A 16,958-nucleotide genomic window follows, 5' to 3' on the forward strand; every position below is an offset into this window, starting at 1 on the left:
TTTTGATCTCACTACAGTGGTTTATCTTTACTTGCACTTTAGCTTCATAAAAATGGCACCATTAAGTATTATTTTATTTCTGGCTAGTTTTTCTAAAAATATAGTTTTGGAAATTCATTAATTTTGAGTGTAACTGTACTTCTTTTAATTTCTGCATAGTGCACTACAGGATATGGATATTCCACAATATGTTTACGTATTTGAAGGATAAAATGCCTCAATATTGTTGATACTAATCTCCCTGAAATTGATCTAAAGTTTCCATAAAAAGCAATAACACTCAGTTTTGTTGAAATTGACAAGCTGATTTTAAAATGGAAATGCAGAGGACTTGGAATACCTGAAACAGTCTTGAAGAATAACAGACTAGTAGGGTTTACACTACCATTTTCGATGTTTCACTATTAAGGTAGAGTCATTATGACAACATGGTGTTGGTGAAAGGACATACAAAACACCAATGGTCATAAAAAGATTCCAGAAAGAGGCCAGCAATATGGCAAGTTGATCTCTATAACAAAGGCACAACTGTATTTCTTTGGAGGAAAACTAATCTTTTAAATAAATTGTTATGAAGCAATTACCTATCCAATGTGAGGTAACTGATTCTGTCCCCCATTTTACACCAAACACATTTCTTTAATGTGGGTTATACATCTACAATTGAAAGGCAAATCAATCAGGCTCGTGTTAGAGGATAGAATAGCTTCATGATCTTAGAATGGGCAAACATTTCTTGAAGGTGTCTCTTTTTACATTAAGTTTGTTGGGAGTATTCAATCTTTCTTTTTTTGTCATGAGTAGGTTCTAAATTTAACAAATGTATCTTTCTGTATATATTTTTTAATAAAGTAGATTATAATGATTGATTTTCAAATATAAAATTCATCTTGTATTCCTAGAATAATTTCTATGTGTTCACCATGTCATCCATTTTGATATATTGCAGAATTCTTTTTGTTAACATAAATCTCAAATCATAAAACAAGGTGAGAATTAGCCCCTCCTTTTGTATTATCTAAAGTAACTTATTACAAGCATTAAATATTTTGGAGCCAATTTTATGGAAATCATGTGGGTCTAGAATTTTTGTTTGTTTTGGAGGAAAGTGTTTTAATTATAGACTCAACTATGCCAATGGTTCAATGGTGATTCAGATTTACTTTTCTATTTACTTGAGAAAATTTATTATTCATAAAATTTTATCCATATTTATTGCCATTAATTGGTTGAGGATATGCCATCTTATATGTACAATACGTGTCCCTTTATTCAACTAATATTTGGATAATTTGTTTTTTCAGTTTTTTTGAAATAAGATACCTGTTTTGGTAGGTTGTTATACATTGTACATATCAAAAATATTAGTTTGATCTTTGATGATTTTCTTCATTATATTTTGCATTTCATTGATAGCCAATATTATCCTTAAAACTTATTTCCTACTTTCTAGCGTCTCTTAGCTTAACTCACCATCTATATGCTTTTTGGAGGTGGAGTTAGATCATCTACATTCAAACTAACTTTATTTTTATTTATACATTAAAGCTATAAATGCATTACCTCTCAGTTCTGCCTTTTTGGGATCCCATAAGTTTAGATATGCTATATTTTTAATGCCACTTAGCTCAAAATGAGTTATCTCATTATTTTATTTGCCAATCTTTTGAGATTTTTAAGTGATTTTTCTATTATTTGATTCTCATTTAAATCCACAATTGTCAGACACTTTTCTCTGTAAGATTTCAATCATTTAAAATTTACTGATACTGCCTTATTTCTCACCATATTATTTGTTTTGGTAAATACTCTATATTAGTATTATGTTGCTCTTTGGTATAATATTTTAGAAATATATACTTTGATGAAATGAAAAATTACGTTGCTGAGGTAGGTTGTTTTTTTCCATTCTTAAATACGATTATGGATCTCTTTTTCCTTTATTCTCTCACATTTGCTGTATATATTTTGAAGCAATGTAATTAGATGCATACAACATTATGATTGCTATCTTCCCCTTCAAAAGTTTATCATAATTACATATTCCTCTTTATTTCTTCTAGAACATCCTGATTTAAGACTACTGCTATGGACTAAATTGTGTCCCTCCCACTCCAAATTCATATATTGAAACAGTGACCCCTAACATGACTATATCTAAAGATACATAATTGTCTAATTGTACCCCTTGAATATATATGATGTTTGTCAATTAAATATTTTAAGTTCAGGCACAGTGGCTCATGCCTGTAATCCCAGCACTTTGGGAGGCCGCGGTGGGCGGATCACAAGGTCAGGAGATCGAGACCATCCTGGCTAACATGGTGAAACCCCGTCTCTACTAAAAATACAAAAAATTAGCCAGGCATGGTGCCGGGCACCTGTAGTCCCAGCTACTCAGGAGGCTGAGGCAGGAGAATCGCTTGAACCCGGGAGGCAGAGGTTGCAGTGAGCTGAGATCGCACCACTGCACTCCAGCCTGAGCAACAGAAGCGAGATCTGTCTCAAAAAAAAGAAAAAAAAAAAAATTTAAGTGAAAAATCATATGCTGATTATTCTTTCTTGTTTGTACTCAACCAAAAACCAGTTGTGTTGTGGTTTCACATACAAACTTTTAGGAAGGAGCAGCATCAGAAGTATACAGACTCTAAATTGCAATCTATAGCCCTGCAGGATTGGGTAGAAAGGGTGGTGGGAATTTAAACATCAAAAGGCAGAACTTCAACTATTTTCTTCAACATCTCACTTCTGTGGACATTGGCTATAGCTGATTTTTCCAGTGAAATGGGTAGGCAAAATAACTGTGGAGAATAAGAAAGAATACTGGAAAAGCTTTCTTCCAATTGTCGTCACTAAAGAGACCATTCTTCTCTGCCCATGAGGCATAAACTGTCCAGTAAACTATGGCATTTTCTTCTTCCTGGTAGCTAGCCTGTCTTTAATTTAAAAATTTTGTTGTTATTTTTGAGACGGGGTCTTGCTCTGTTGCCCAGGCTGGAGTGCAGTGGTGAAATCCTAGTTCCCTGTAGCCTTGAACTCCTAGGCTCAAGTGATTTTCCTACCTCAGCTCAGACTATAGGGGCCTTCCACCATGCCTGGCTAATATTTGTATTTTTAAAAATTATTGCAGAAATGAGTTCTTACTATGTTGCCCATGCTGGAATCCTGCCCTGTAGAGAAAATCAGTTCTGCTCTCCTCTTTGTTAATCAATGAAGGCCTTACACTCTCCATGGGAGAGTCTTATGATTTCTTACTATGGCATGTGATGAAATAAACAAGTCAAATTCCAGCATTTGAGACCAGATGACTCACTTGACCATAAGTATAAGCCACATTCTCCAAACTTGTTTATAAATATTGAAGATCAATTTTTGTTGGAGCATTTTCTTCATATGTTGTTGGCCACTTGTATGTCTTCTTTTGAGAAGTGTCTGTTCATGTCTTTTGTTCATTTTTTAATGGGGTTATTCGTTTTTTGCTTGTTCAATTGTTTCACTACCTTATAGATTCTTGATATTAGGCCTTTGTCAGATACAAAATTTGTGCATGTTTTCTCCCTTTCTGTAGGCTGTCTGTTTACTCTGTTGATATTTCTTGTTGTGCAGAAGCTCTTTTGTTTAATTACATCTCACTTGTAAATTTTTGCTTTTGTTGCAATTGTTTTTGAGGGCTTAGTCATATTTTATTTGGCAAGGCCAAAGTCCAGAATGGTGGTTCCTAGGTCTTCTTCTAGAATCCTTGTGGTCTGAGGAGTTACATTTAAATATTTAATCCATCTTGAGTTAATTTTTGTATATAGTGAAAGGAAGGCATCTAGTTTTATTCTTCTGTATGGTTAAGCAGCTAATCATTACAGAAATGCAAATCAAAACTCAATGAAACACCATCTCACACCAGTCAGAATGGTTCTTATTACAATATAAAAACAACAGACGCTGATGAGGCTATGAAGAAAACGGACTGCTTATATACTGTTAGGGGGAACTGGAATTAGTTCAGAAACTGTGGAAAGCAGTTTGGAGAGTTCTCAAATAACTTAAAACAGAACTACCATTCAGTCCAGCAATACTACTACTGGGTATATATACAAAAGAAAATAAATCAATCCCAGCACTTTGGGACTCCAAGGCGGGTGGATCACCTGAGGTCAGGAGTTCGAGACCAGCCTAGCCAACGTGGCGAAACCCCGTCTCTACTAAAAACACGAAAATTAGCTGGGCTTGGTGGTGAGTGCCTGTAATCCTAGCTACTTGGGAGACAGGCTGGAGAATTGCTTGAACCTGGGGAGGTGGAGGTTGCAGTGAACTGAGATAGTACTATTGTACTCCAGCCTGGGTGACAGAGAGAGACTCTGTCTCAAAATAATAAAGTAAAAAAAAGACAGAAAAAAAGAAAATAAAATCATTCTACCAAAAAGTCACTGGCACTTACATGTTTATCACAGCTTTATTTACAATAACGAAGACATGGAATCAACCTAAGTGTCCATAAATGGTGGATTGGATAAAGAAAATGTAGTACATATAAACTATGGAATACTATGCAGCCGTAAAAAAAAATCATATCCTTTGCAGCAACATGGATGCAGCTAGAGACTATTATTTTAAGTGAATTAACGTAGGAACAGAAAACCAAATACTGCCTGTTCTCACTCATAAGTGGGAGTTAAACATTGGGTCCACTTAGACATGAAGATAGTAACACTAGAAACCAGGAACTACCTGGGGTTGGAGGGAGGGTTGAAAAACTAACTAGTGGGTACTATGCTTGGTACCTGGGTGATAGAATCAATCATATATGAAACCTTAGCATCTTGCAATATACCCAGGTAACAAATTTGTACATGTATGCCCTAAATCTAAAATAGAAGTTGAAATTAATTTTATCTCCATTTAATTGATTCATCTCTTTATTGCGTCACTTAGCTTCACTTCATTTGTTCATTGCCTCTGTGAAACTCCAGTAGATATTGTACACTCACACAACAAAAAGGCAAGTTCTGTTTGTCAGAATAGTGATAGTATTATGAAATAACAGCAAAAAATATCAGTTTTGAATACACTAACATTCTCTAAGATAATTAATGTCAATTAGGACATTTGGTTCTGCTTTATTCTTTACTTATACCCTATGAAGCATTTTAGGGCGACTGATACTTTCAAATGTTTTATTTAAATCTGGTTCATAATTATGTTCGCTATATAATTAGGAAAACATACAAAATCTAAGTTTTAGCCAAAGTTAATTATTAAATATTAAGATTATGAAAACTTGAAGAGCACTTTACAGTAAAAGTAAACTAGTTCACTACCTTAACTTTCTAGAAAGGATATCTTGAACTCATGATAGGAAATTGAAAAATTTTTATATGTAGTGAATTCAATGAGCACTTCTTATAGTTTAAACATTTCTATCAGCAACAGTGACAAAGACACTTAAAACAATGCAAATTTTAATATACATAAAAGTTAACTATGAAAATGCATAACTGTATACTAATTTATGTAGCATACTTTCTTTCTTTCCTTTTTTTTTTTTTTTTTTTTTTTTTTTGAGACAGAGTCTCGCTCTGTCGCCCAGGCTGGAGTGCAGTGGCGTGATCTCGGCTCGCTGCAAGCTCCGCCTCCCGGGTTCACTCCATTCTCCTGCCTCAGCCTCCGGAGTAGCTGGGACTACAGGCGCCCGCCACCACGCCTGGCTAATTTTTATTTTTTATTTTTTAGTAGAGAAGGGGTTTCACTGTCTTAGCCAGGATGGTCTCCATCTCCTCACCTGGTGATCTGCCCGCCTCGGCCTCCCAAGCATACTTTCTATACATAACCATACCATACCAGAAGAACACCTCCTGCATAGTTTGCATCACACATCTTCCCTTGAAAGGTGGCACCAACATAATTTGACTTTTCTCTGTAACTTAAGTTTAAAAAGGGATCATAATCACATAATTTTGTAAAAATTAATATGAATTTTTATAAGACAAATTTTACATTTATGATATCATTAATATTTCTATCTAACATTAATGTAGCATAGCGTAAGATGTGACTAAATCTTTCTACTTCTTTTAAAAACAATAAAATAGATTTTAAGAACAAATAATGAAAAGTGTATTTTCATATGGATTTCTGTAACATAACAAAGATTTATGTAGATTTTTAAAAACTAAAACAGAAAAACTGAAGGAAAAAACAAAAAATAATAAAAATAAATAAAACTCCTTAAAAGTAAAAAGCTAAAGTAATGCAACTGGTTAATGAGCAGAATCACTCTATGGACAAAAGTCTCTAGTTATTCAGACAAAAATTAGCCTTCCAGAGACATGAAAAAGACATGTTATATTTAGGGGACAGAAGATAAAAAGTAAAATGTTTAAAACTCCATGTATAATCTTTAAAACTCTCTCTCTGTCTCTCTCTCTCTCTCTATATAGATAGATAGATAGATAGATAGATAGATAGATAGATAGATAGATATACCTATATACGCACATATATATATCTTCTGAGTATTGATAAAAGAAAAACAGAGTCTATTAAATAGGAAGTTTAATGTACTAAAACCTTAAGCACAAGGCAGACATATTAGAGATATTAAAACATAGTGTTTCAATTTCTTTGCTTACTTTTTAATTTATAACAACAAATCATAACAAGAAGGCTGAATTACTGTATTGATAGAATTCAGATGTTTCTCTGAATAGATATTGTGAAAATTTTATGCATTGTGTGAGATATTCAAGAAGGTGGTATACACTCTTGGGAAAGAAGTAATATGGGAACAAGATTGACAAGTGAGTTTTAACTTCAAAGCAATAAACACATTGATATCTGTAATTCTGTTATAAATACCATGTTGTGAAAAATATTTAAATGGTGTATGTAAGAAAAAAATAGATTTTTAAATATACATTTATCAACTGTCAGATACTGGGTCAAATTGCTTATATTTTCTTCAGGTAAACTTTATATAATGTCAAGATATGCTTACACAAGTAAAAATGCCACATCATGAGGACGTAAAACAAGATAAGATCTTTTCCATCTTAAAAATGTGTGTAATAACTCTTTAGCATCTCCAGTGGTTGCAATTTTATTTTCATCTATCCAAAGCTCCAATGAAGACAGAATAACTGTAATATTAAGTGAAACAAAAATCTAAAATAGAAAACACAAAAATATGTTTGAACGTCACAGTTTTTAAAAATTAGATATATATGTTTGAAAACAAATTTATGACAAATATTAAGCAACTAAACTGTAAGCCTGCATTTGATCTTTTAAAGTATATTAGTAAGTTTAAAATGTTACTAATAATAAAAGTAATACTTGAGATTTTATAATGCTTGCATTTAAGGAAGCCCCATACCCTCTGCTTTATGTAATTTAAGTCTTACAGTAACCAAATTAGGTGCATACAATTATTATTATTCCTACTTCAGATAAGTAGAATTTAAAATAAAACTTAATTTCCCTGACACTACACAACATGCGGATTCACGTAGTGTCATAAGGAGGTATAGAAATTGTTTTAGTAACACAAGAAGTGCGAAAGTACTAAGAAGCAAACACTTACAGCATTCGTCAATCCAATCAACTGGAAAATCTTTTGAGTGACAACAGTTGTACCAGACCCCATATGATTATACTGTAAAACATAATTATCTTTTAGATATGAATATATATTGTTTAACGTTTAATGATTGTTATTGTTTCATTTAAAATTCAGTTTGGTGAAGTAAGAAATTATTTAAATTACAAACATGTTAGTTTTAGACATTATTTTCTTATACAAATGATATGTTATATGCTCAGTAAAAAAACTGAAAAATATGAATTGGAATTTATATTTTTTCCATAGAAATTTAAAAATTGTAAACATTATAAAAAAAAGGTATAATTCTACTATCAATAAAATAATTATAATAATTATTAAAAGAAAGTTTCAGCTCTAAACTGTAATGTTTAGATGTGTTTATAGGAGACATAGCACATTTTTGAAGATACAATTCACGTAAAAGTAAAGGAACTTAAAAGATATACCATACAAACAGCAATAATAAGAGAGCTAGGATTTATATCAGGAAGATATAAAAGTTATAAACATGTATACATCCAAAAACAGAGCCAGAGAATTACACAAAGTAATAAACAACAGAATTGAAGGGAGAAATAGAAAATTCAACAGTCATATTTAAAGACTTAAGTAAACAGCTTTCGATAATAGAATACCTGGGCCAAAAATCAACAGAGATATTGAAGACTATAACAAAATTATAAGGCAATAAATATCTATAGTACATTTCACTATAAAACAGCAAAATATGCATTCTTTTTAAGTGCACATGAAACATGATCCAGAAATAGAGTGTAGAAAAATGAAAATGATTCAGAATGTCCATAACAATTTTAAATAAGAACAGAGTTGGAGGACCCACATATCTCAATTTCAAAACTAACTATAAACTACAGTAACCAAGGCAGTTTGTTACTGACCTTTTGTTAGATTTACAGATCAGTGAAATTGAGTGCCCATAAATAGATTCTAACATTTATAGTCAATTAATATTTGAAGAAGAATCCAAGAAAATCAAATGGAGAAATATTAAGTTTTCAAAATTAAAAACTTTATGCTTCAAATGACACCATCAAGAAAACAAAAAGACAACCTTCAGACATAGTAAAAATATTTGCAAAATATTATATCCCATAAAGATCTAGTATATAGAATATATAAAGAACACTTACAACTAAACAACAAAAAGGCAACCTAATTAAAACATGTGCAAATAATATGAATAGACATATCTCCAAATAAGATATGCAAATGAATAATACACAAATGCAAATATTCTCAACTTCATTGCATATTAGGGAAATGTAAACCAAAACCACAATGAGAAACAAATTCACATCCATTAGAATCACTGTAATTCAAAAGACACACAATAACAAGTGTTGGTGAGGATGTGAAGAAATTGGAATTCTTGTGCATACTGATGGAAATATACAATGGAGCACTCATTTTTGAAGACAGTTTGTCAAACGTGAAATGGAGTTATCTTATAATCCAACAATTTGCAGTTCTCATTCTTCACACCTACCCAATATGAATTAAAATGCATGGCCACACAAAAACTTGTACACAAATGTTTACAGCAATGTTATTCATAATAGCTTAAAAGTGGAAAAAGTGAAATGTCCATCAGCTAATGAATAGGTAATCAAATTGTGATACAATAGGATAATATTTTACAGTAAGAAGAAATACAGTACTAATCTATGCCATAACATGTATAAACTTAAAAATCACTAAGGTAAATGAAAAAATAAAGTCATAAATCATTACATATTGTATGATACCATTTAAATGAAATGTGCAAAATAGAAAAATCTGTACAGTCAGAAAATAAATTAGTGATTGCTTGGCCTATGGTACAGGAAAGTAGAGGCAGAGGGATTGGGAGTAATCGCTAATGGATACAAAGTCTTTTTGTAAGGTGATGAATATTCTAAAATTAGATTATTGTTATTATTGTTTGCACAAATCTGTAAATATACTAAAAACCATGGAATTTTACATTTCAAATGGTTTAACATCATAAAATGTAAATTACATTTCAATAAAGCTTTTTAAAAACAACATCAAAAAAAGGAGTTAGAACTTCCAAATCTTCTCCTCTTTTCAAGGAGATCAGTGGTACATCTCTCCACTGTAAGTAGGTTATAGTAAAGGGCCTTTTGAAAGGGAACAACTCCTGAAAAGAGAGAGATTAAATGCAATATTTTAATGTCCCCAATTAACACTCCAACCACATATTTTATTAATAGTGCTTTTCCCCCACAACAAAAACATGAATATATAGAGTTTACCCAAAGAAAGAGCAGAGTTCTCCCCACTTGAAAATCCCATGCATCTAAACAGTTTTCAACTTTGATTTTAACAACTAAATATTGAAATATAATTATAACAGTTACAATTTTTTTAAAAAGAAAAGGATGTAAGGCCTCAAATGGGGTGACTTATGCTAAAGTCTCATGTCAATAAACTAAAACTTAAATTGTTTACTTGAAATATCTGACCTTTCAAGAATCAGGGGAGAGATAATAGCCAAGCAGGCCAGTTTTCAAAAAAACAGAACATTCTCAGTAACCAATCAAAAGGGGCCCAGTTAACCTAAGTTAGCATAATAAGAAAGTCCTCTCTGCTTTAACCCATATAAAGAATGTAGCCTGATGCTAACAAATCTGTTTTTGGACTATTGCTGTTTCCTCATTTCTGATAAATTTACCTAACACAGCTTATGTCTACTGGGTGCTGCCTGGTTCACAAATTATATTTAAAATCAGTTAGATCTTTGAAACTCAGCTTGTTAGGATTCTGCTCTTTGACAGTCTTTGAAGATAGTATCTGAAGGAGCCTTGTGGCTATCCCTGTAACCCATGAGGTATGCAAGTGAGGTGACTGCTGGCTCCTTTAGACTTCTCTGTCTTCCTCACCAAACCCAGAATTTGTCAGTAAGTTCCTCTTGAATTTCAGCTCTACTCTCTTAGTTGAGTTCCCTGATACTTTTGGCTTTCCAGTTCAAGGTCCTTTTGTGCTGTAGCAAAGCATATGACCTTTGGGTGTTTTGTGGTGATCCATCAGACAGAAAAGGGCTGCAGCTTTAGAGGTAAAGGATAGCTGCTGCCACATTCACAGGGATTTTGTTTCTCTCCTTCTTGTTTCTTGTCTTATATGCAAAGGTGAGGAAAATCATTGACTAGATTGGTCAAAGGAATCTCAGAGATGAGCCACAACTTGACTGATGAGCATGGATCAAACACTTAAAAGCTGTTAAAGTGCCTGCCACCTAAAACTAAGATTCCTGTGTTAGGATAAGTTGGTGACAGAATGGGTTAGCTTGACACTAGTGTACTTGCCACTTGCCAGCTTCAAGAAAAATTTCCATTCAGTGAAGAATACTATAAAATATCATACAACCCAACAGTGTAGCACTATCATCTTGGGCTTTTTTTTCTCCACTCCAAGAAACCCAAGACACAATACAAGAATGGAATCTTTACATTCTAAAGCATCCAGTACTCTATCTTCTGGTATACCTGCTTCTCTTATGCTCAAAATGTATGTTCCTGGAAGCTGTAAATATCTTCCAAAAAAAAAAAAATGGCAAGACCTTACTAAAGATAATTTAGAATTGCAATGGCTTTTATGAAGAATACTACAATTGCACAAAATCATCCATCTAAGAGGTGCACATGAAAATAAGCACTCCCAAATTAGGCATAGAGAATGGTACATCTATTTTCATTGATATGAAGTAGTTTCTATAAGACCTCAGGATTCTAAAACAACTTCACTAAAATATTCATTACAAAAGACTGTAAGACTGTTGAAACCCCTATTGTCCCTCTCTTTCCTCCTCTGCCTACTAACCTTTTCACTTAGTTGGCTTCCCTCCTCAAGGAACAAAATAAAGGTAGATAAATGCCTTGTAAAGTTAGGCCTTCAAATCAATCAGACGTGCTTCTTTAAGCACCTTTATATCTTGGTCAAGATCTTGAGCTCAGAGCAGTGGTTAAAGGCATCGCTGTTCTAGAAAATCCCAAGAAACCATCCCCAAAGTATTTTCTCAAAAAAAAAAAAAAAAAAAAAAAACAGTCGTGAAAGGACTGCAAGTCAATTTTATAAATAGAAAAAGAATGAACCAGGCTCTGACTATAAGGTAAGATTAAAAGCACTATTTTTAAAACATTCTGGTCTATGCATGTTGAGTCCAGACACAGAAAATGCTTTTTCTGCCCTCCGTGTTAATAGGTTTAACTCTGAATTCAGTAATCTAGTTAAAAAACACAAACTGTGTTGGGAAGACACTGATACAACCAAAATATGCCTTTATGGCACAATGACTAACTCTAGTCAGTTATTTTGAGACCTTTTCATAAGAAAAAGTTGCATCAAATCTCCATGCCTAGGGAATCCTCCCTCCATGCGCCAGGACTAAAATTATACAAACTCTTACATTAGAGAAAAGGCATTGGCTTAAATCTACATAGCAAGCCTTGTATTTATGTTTAAGATGCTTTTCACAATCATGTTGTCTTAATAGACTTTTACCCCCACCCTTATTTATTTCAGCAAATGATAGTATTTAGGTCTGAAGTCTGCATTCTGTGCCTTTTAAATGTCAATTCTTTACCTTATCATACTTAAATGCCATTCCTTTAGAAATGCAAAATGAGGCCAGGCGCGGTGGCTCACGCCTGTAATCCCAGCACTTTGGGAGGCCGAGACGGGCGGATCACGAGGTCAGGAGATCGAGACCATCCTGACTAACACGGTGAAACCCCGTCTCTACTAAAAATACAAAAATTAGCCGGGCGCGGTGGCGGGCGCCTGTAGTCCCAGCTACACGGGAGGCTGAGGCAGGAGAATGGCGTGAACCCGGGAGGCGGAGCTTGCAGTGAGTGGAGATCGCCGCCACCGCACCGCAGCCTGGGCGACAGAGCGAGACTCTGTCTCAAAACAACAACAACAACAAAAAGAAATGCAAAATGAGGGTAGCCATCTGTAGATGGTTATTAAGAAAAGGAATGAATAAAATGGACATTAATTGGGTTAAAACAAAACAAAAGTCTTAATGTAACATTATCAAGGGATGGATGGACCAAAGGGACACCTTGGCAACTTCCCTAACATTAAAGAGTGTTAAACAAGTCTGCCCTATTTATCCATTGGGAGAATTTTTCAAGCTAGAAGGCAGAGATTACAATGAGAAACCTGACTTGTAACCACTTGAGGCAAAGGTCAGGTAGGTTAATCAAGATAAAGACTGACAAAAGGACAAGGGTCCTTTGGTTCAACTCACTGGTAGGGACTCAAAGTCTTTTGCATAAGAGTAGGTAAAAGGGTCAGGGCAAAAGAAGTTTCCCGACTCCTTGATATGGGAGTCTCATGTGCTGTGGTGCCAAAATCTATTGGTAAAGCCCTCACTCGGGCTACAATTTGATTGAGAGAACATAAAAATATAAGGATTGATAGGTTGCAAACTAGTGAATTTCTATTTGAGGGACATAAGTCTGCCAAGTCACATTTCCTCAGACTAAGGAAAGTCTATATAGCTCATAATGTCCAACAATGGGTAGAAATAGCCTCGTCAGAGAAATAGTTTGATACAGAAGTGAAATGGAAATTTGGAAGATTTGTTGTCTAAAAAGGAAGAGGGCGGGGACAATTGGAAAAGTGGCAAATAAAAAATCTTAAAAGTCTGTCTTAGCCATCTGGGTGAATAATCTTGTTCCATTAGCTAGAAATATAATTCTGATCCAGATTTGCATGTGCTTTTATGAACTAGTGAGTTTCGTGTGTCACTGCATCAGGCACATGGCTAAAATTTTAAACTAAATACTGCAGGATCTGCTTCTGTGTATGTTGATGTATGCCTTGTAATATATATGTATGTTTGTATGTAATATATACAGGGTATTTTTCTATCTTCAAATGGTATTGCCAACATGAATATATGCTAAGGATCTCTATTTAATTAACTTGAAGAAAATAAGTGTTTATATAAATGAAATATTTCTAAAACTGCTAGAAATATGGGAATGAACTCAAATGCTTTTCATGTTCACTTGTTTGTGGATAACTTCAATGAATGAAAAGTTAGCTAAACCGTGCTGGTTTATTTAAAATAGACAAGTCTTTGGAGTTGTCGGCATGTTCTACCTAGGTTTCCTAATATAATAAGCTCATGTTATCTCTGTATTATGCAATTCATAAACAAGAAAAATAATTCAATGATGAATATCTTTGTTTTGTGTTATACTTTATCTACTAAAAAAAATAGATTCCTAAATATCTTTGGTAATTTACACTTTTAAAGTTTTGCTAAGTTAAGTTGAAGAATAGATAATTATGGACTATCTAGATCATTTTCAAATAAAGTAAATGGTGAAACATTAATTTCTTAACATATGTTTAAGCTGTAAACTCAAAATAAAATTCTAAGGCCACCAATCAGCTGAATGGACCCCTCCTCTTGGCCATAGCATTCCAAAATTGACCTGAAAAACAAGTTCAGGCCATGATGGGAAGAGGGGTGGGGGTCAAACATGCCTCAGTATACCCTCCTGCTTTTTGGAATTCAGGAAAAGACAACAAGCATTAACAACAACACAGACCATAGTCTGATAAGAAACATTTACAGCCTATTCTCTCTGAAGCCTGCTACCTGGCGGCTCTATCTGCATGATGAAACCTTGGTCTCCACAACTCTTAGTTGGAAACCAGACATTTCTTTCTATTGATAGAAAGCACTCAACCATTTAACAATCAGAAAATTTTTAACTATACCTACCACCTGGAAGATCCTGCTTCAATTTTTACTGTCCTTCCAGATTGAACCAATGTAAATCTTACATGTATCAACTGATGTATTATGTCTCCCTAAAATCCATAAAAGAAAGCTGTACCACAACCACCATGGGCACAAGTCATCAGGACCTCCTAAGGCTGTTACAGGCATGTTCTTTTTTTTTTTTTTTTTTTTTTTTGAGACGGAGTCTCGCTCTGCCGCCCAGGCTGGAGTGCAGTGGCCGGATCTCAGCTCACTGCAAGCTCCGCCTCCCGGGTTCACGCCATTCTCCTGCCTCAGCCTCCTGAGTAGCTGGGACTACAGGCGCCTGCCACCTCGCCCGGCTAAGTTTTTGTATTTTTAGTAGAGACGGGGTTTCACTGTGTTACCCAGGATGGTCTCGATTTCCTGACCTCGTGATCCGCCCGTCTCGGCCTCCCAAAGTGCTGGGATTACAGGCTTGAGCCACCGCGCCCGGCCAGGCATGTTCTTAACCTTGGCAAAATAAACTTTCTAAATTCATTGGTACCTGTCTCAGATACTTTGTGGTTCAAAAAGTTTATATACTTTTGGTATCTTGTTTTTATATGGTATAAAGAAGCTAAAAATATTTGGATTTGTAAATAAACATGAAAAATTGTACCATGAAGAAACACATGTTTCTCCTGCACTTTTATAATAATTAGGCCAAGTTTAATGAGACTAGATTTATTCTGCAAACCAAATGGTCTTTCTTTATCTTTAATAGAAACAAGGGAAGCTATAGAGAGAAAAAGAATCTGTTTCAGAAATAGAGTATATACACTCATTAGATTCTTTTTTTTCCCTTTATTTCTTCTAAAAAAAGGGGGGGGGGGGATACATGTGCAGAATGTGCAGGTTTGTTACATAGGTATATGTGTGCCATGGTGGTTTGCTATACCTATTGACTCATTCTCTAAATGCTCTCCCCTCAGCCCCCACCCCCAAACAGGCCCTGGTATATGTTGTTCCACTCTCTGTGTCCTTGTGTTCTCAATGTTCAGCTCCCACTTATGAGTGAGAACATGCGGTGCTCAGTTTTCTGTTCCTGTGCTAGTTGGCTGAGGATGATGGCTTCCAGCTTCATCCATGTCCCTGCAAAGGACACGATCTCATTCCTTTTTTAGGCAGAACATTATTCCATGGTGTATATGTACCACGTTTTCTTTATCCAGTCTACTATTGATGGGCATTTGAGTTAGATCCATGTCTTTGCTATGGTAAATAGTGCTGTGATAAACATACGTGAGTATGTGTCTTTAGGGTAAAATGATTTATATTCTTTTGGGTGTATATGCAGTAATGAGATTGCTGGGTCAAACAAACCCAAATGAGATTTGGGTTCTAGACCCTTGAGAAATCTCCATACTGTCTTCCACAATAACTGAACTAATTTACATTCCCACCAACTGTGTAAAAGTGTTCCTATTTCTCCACAGTCTCTCCATCATCTATTGTTTCCTGACTTTTTAATAATCACCATTCTGACTTGTGTGGCATAGTATCTCTTTGTAGTTTTGACTTGAATTTCTCTGATGATTAGTGACGTTGAGTTTTTTTTTTTCATATGTTTGTTGGCTGGATAAATGCCTTATTTTGAGAAGTGTGTTCATATCCTTTGCCCACTTTTTAATAGTGTTTTTTTCTTCTTATAAATTTGTTTAAGCTCCTTGTAAATTCTGGATATTAGACTTTTGTCAGATGAGTAAATTGCAAAAATTTTCTCCCATTCTATGTGTTGCCTGTTCACTCTGATGATAGTTTCTTTTGTTGTGCAGAAGCTCTTTAGTTTAATTAGATCCTATGTGTCAATTCTGGCTTTTGTTGTGATTGCTTTCGGCGTTTTCATCATGAAGTCTTTGCCCATGCCTATGTCCTGAATGGTATTGCCTAGGTTTTCTTCTAGGGTGTTTATGGATTTAGGTTTTACATTTAAGTCTTTAATCCAACTTAATTGTTGTATAAGATGTAAGGAAGGGGTCCAGTTTCAGTTTTCTGCTTATGGCTAGCCAGTTTTCCCAGCACCATTTACTGAATAGGGAATCCTTTCCCCATTTCTTGTTTTTGTCAGGTTTGTCAAAGATCAGATGGCTGTAGATGTGTGGTGTTAATTCTGAGGTCTCTGTTCTGTTCCAATGTTCGTATGTCTGTTTTGGTCCAGTACCATGCTGTTTTGCTTACTGTAACCTTGTACTATAGTTTGAAGTCAGGTAGCTTGATGCCTCCAGCTTTCTTCTTTTTGCTTAGGATTGTCTTGGCTATATGGGGTCTTCTTTCATTACATATGAAATTTAAAATAGTTTTTTCTAATTCTGTGAATAATGTCAATGGTAGTTTGATGGGTATAGTATTGAATCTATAAATTACTTTGGACAGTATGTTCATTTTCATGATATTGATTCTTCCTATCAATGAGGAAGGAATGTTTTTCAATTTGTTTGTGTCCTCTTTTATTTCCTTGACTTTTAGTTCTCTTTGAAGAGGTCTTTCACATTCCTTGTTAGCTGTATCCCTACGTATTTTATTTTCTTTGTAGTGATTACAAATGGGAGTTCATTTATGATTTGGCTCTCTGCTTGCCTA

At 34.4% G+C, this 16,958-nt stretch overlaps 1 protein-coding gene across 4 annotated transcripts in view; it reads right to left on the minus strand.

The window, feature by feature from the left end:
- The window catches only part of ADAM2 (ADAM metallopeptidase domain 2), a 122,626-nt gene that overhangs the window by 49,640 nt on the left and 56,028 nt on the right, over positions 1-16,958 (minus strand). For 3 of the 4 annotated variants that reach the window (XM_077943529.1, XM_077943530.1, XM_028852612.2), the window contains 3 exons: positions 7,574-7,645; positions 6,989-7,155; positions 5,833-5,914 (listed from right to left, as the gene is read on the minus strand). The exons of the other annotated variant lie outside the window; for it this stretch is intronic. In XM_077943529.1, coding sequence (XP_077799655.1) covers positions 5,833-5,914; positions 6,989-7,155; positions 7,574-7,645 — 321 coding nt within the window. The remainder of the gene's footprint in view (positions 1-5,832; positions 5,915-6,988; positions 7,156-7,573; positions 7,646-16,958) is intronic. 4 annotated transcript variants of the gene reach the window in all.

Source organism: Macaca mulatta, chromosome 8 (genome assembly GCF_049350105.2).
Source record: "Macaca mulatta isolate MMU2019108-1 chromosome 8, T2T-MMU8v2.0, whole genome shotgun sequence".
NCBI classification, from domain to species: domain Eukaryota; kingdom Metazoa; phylum Chordata; class Mammalia; order Primates; family Cercopithecidae; genus Macaca; species Macaca mulatta.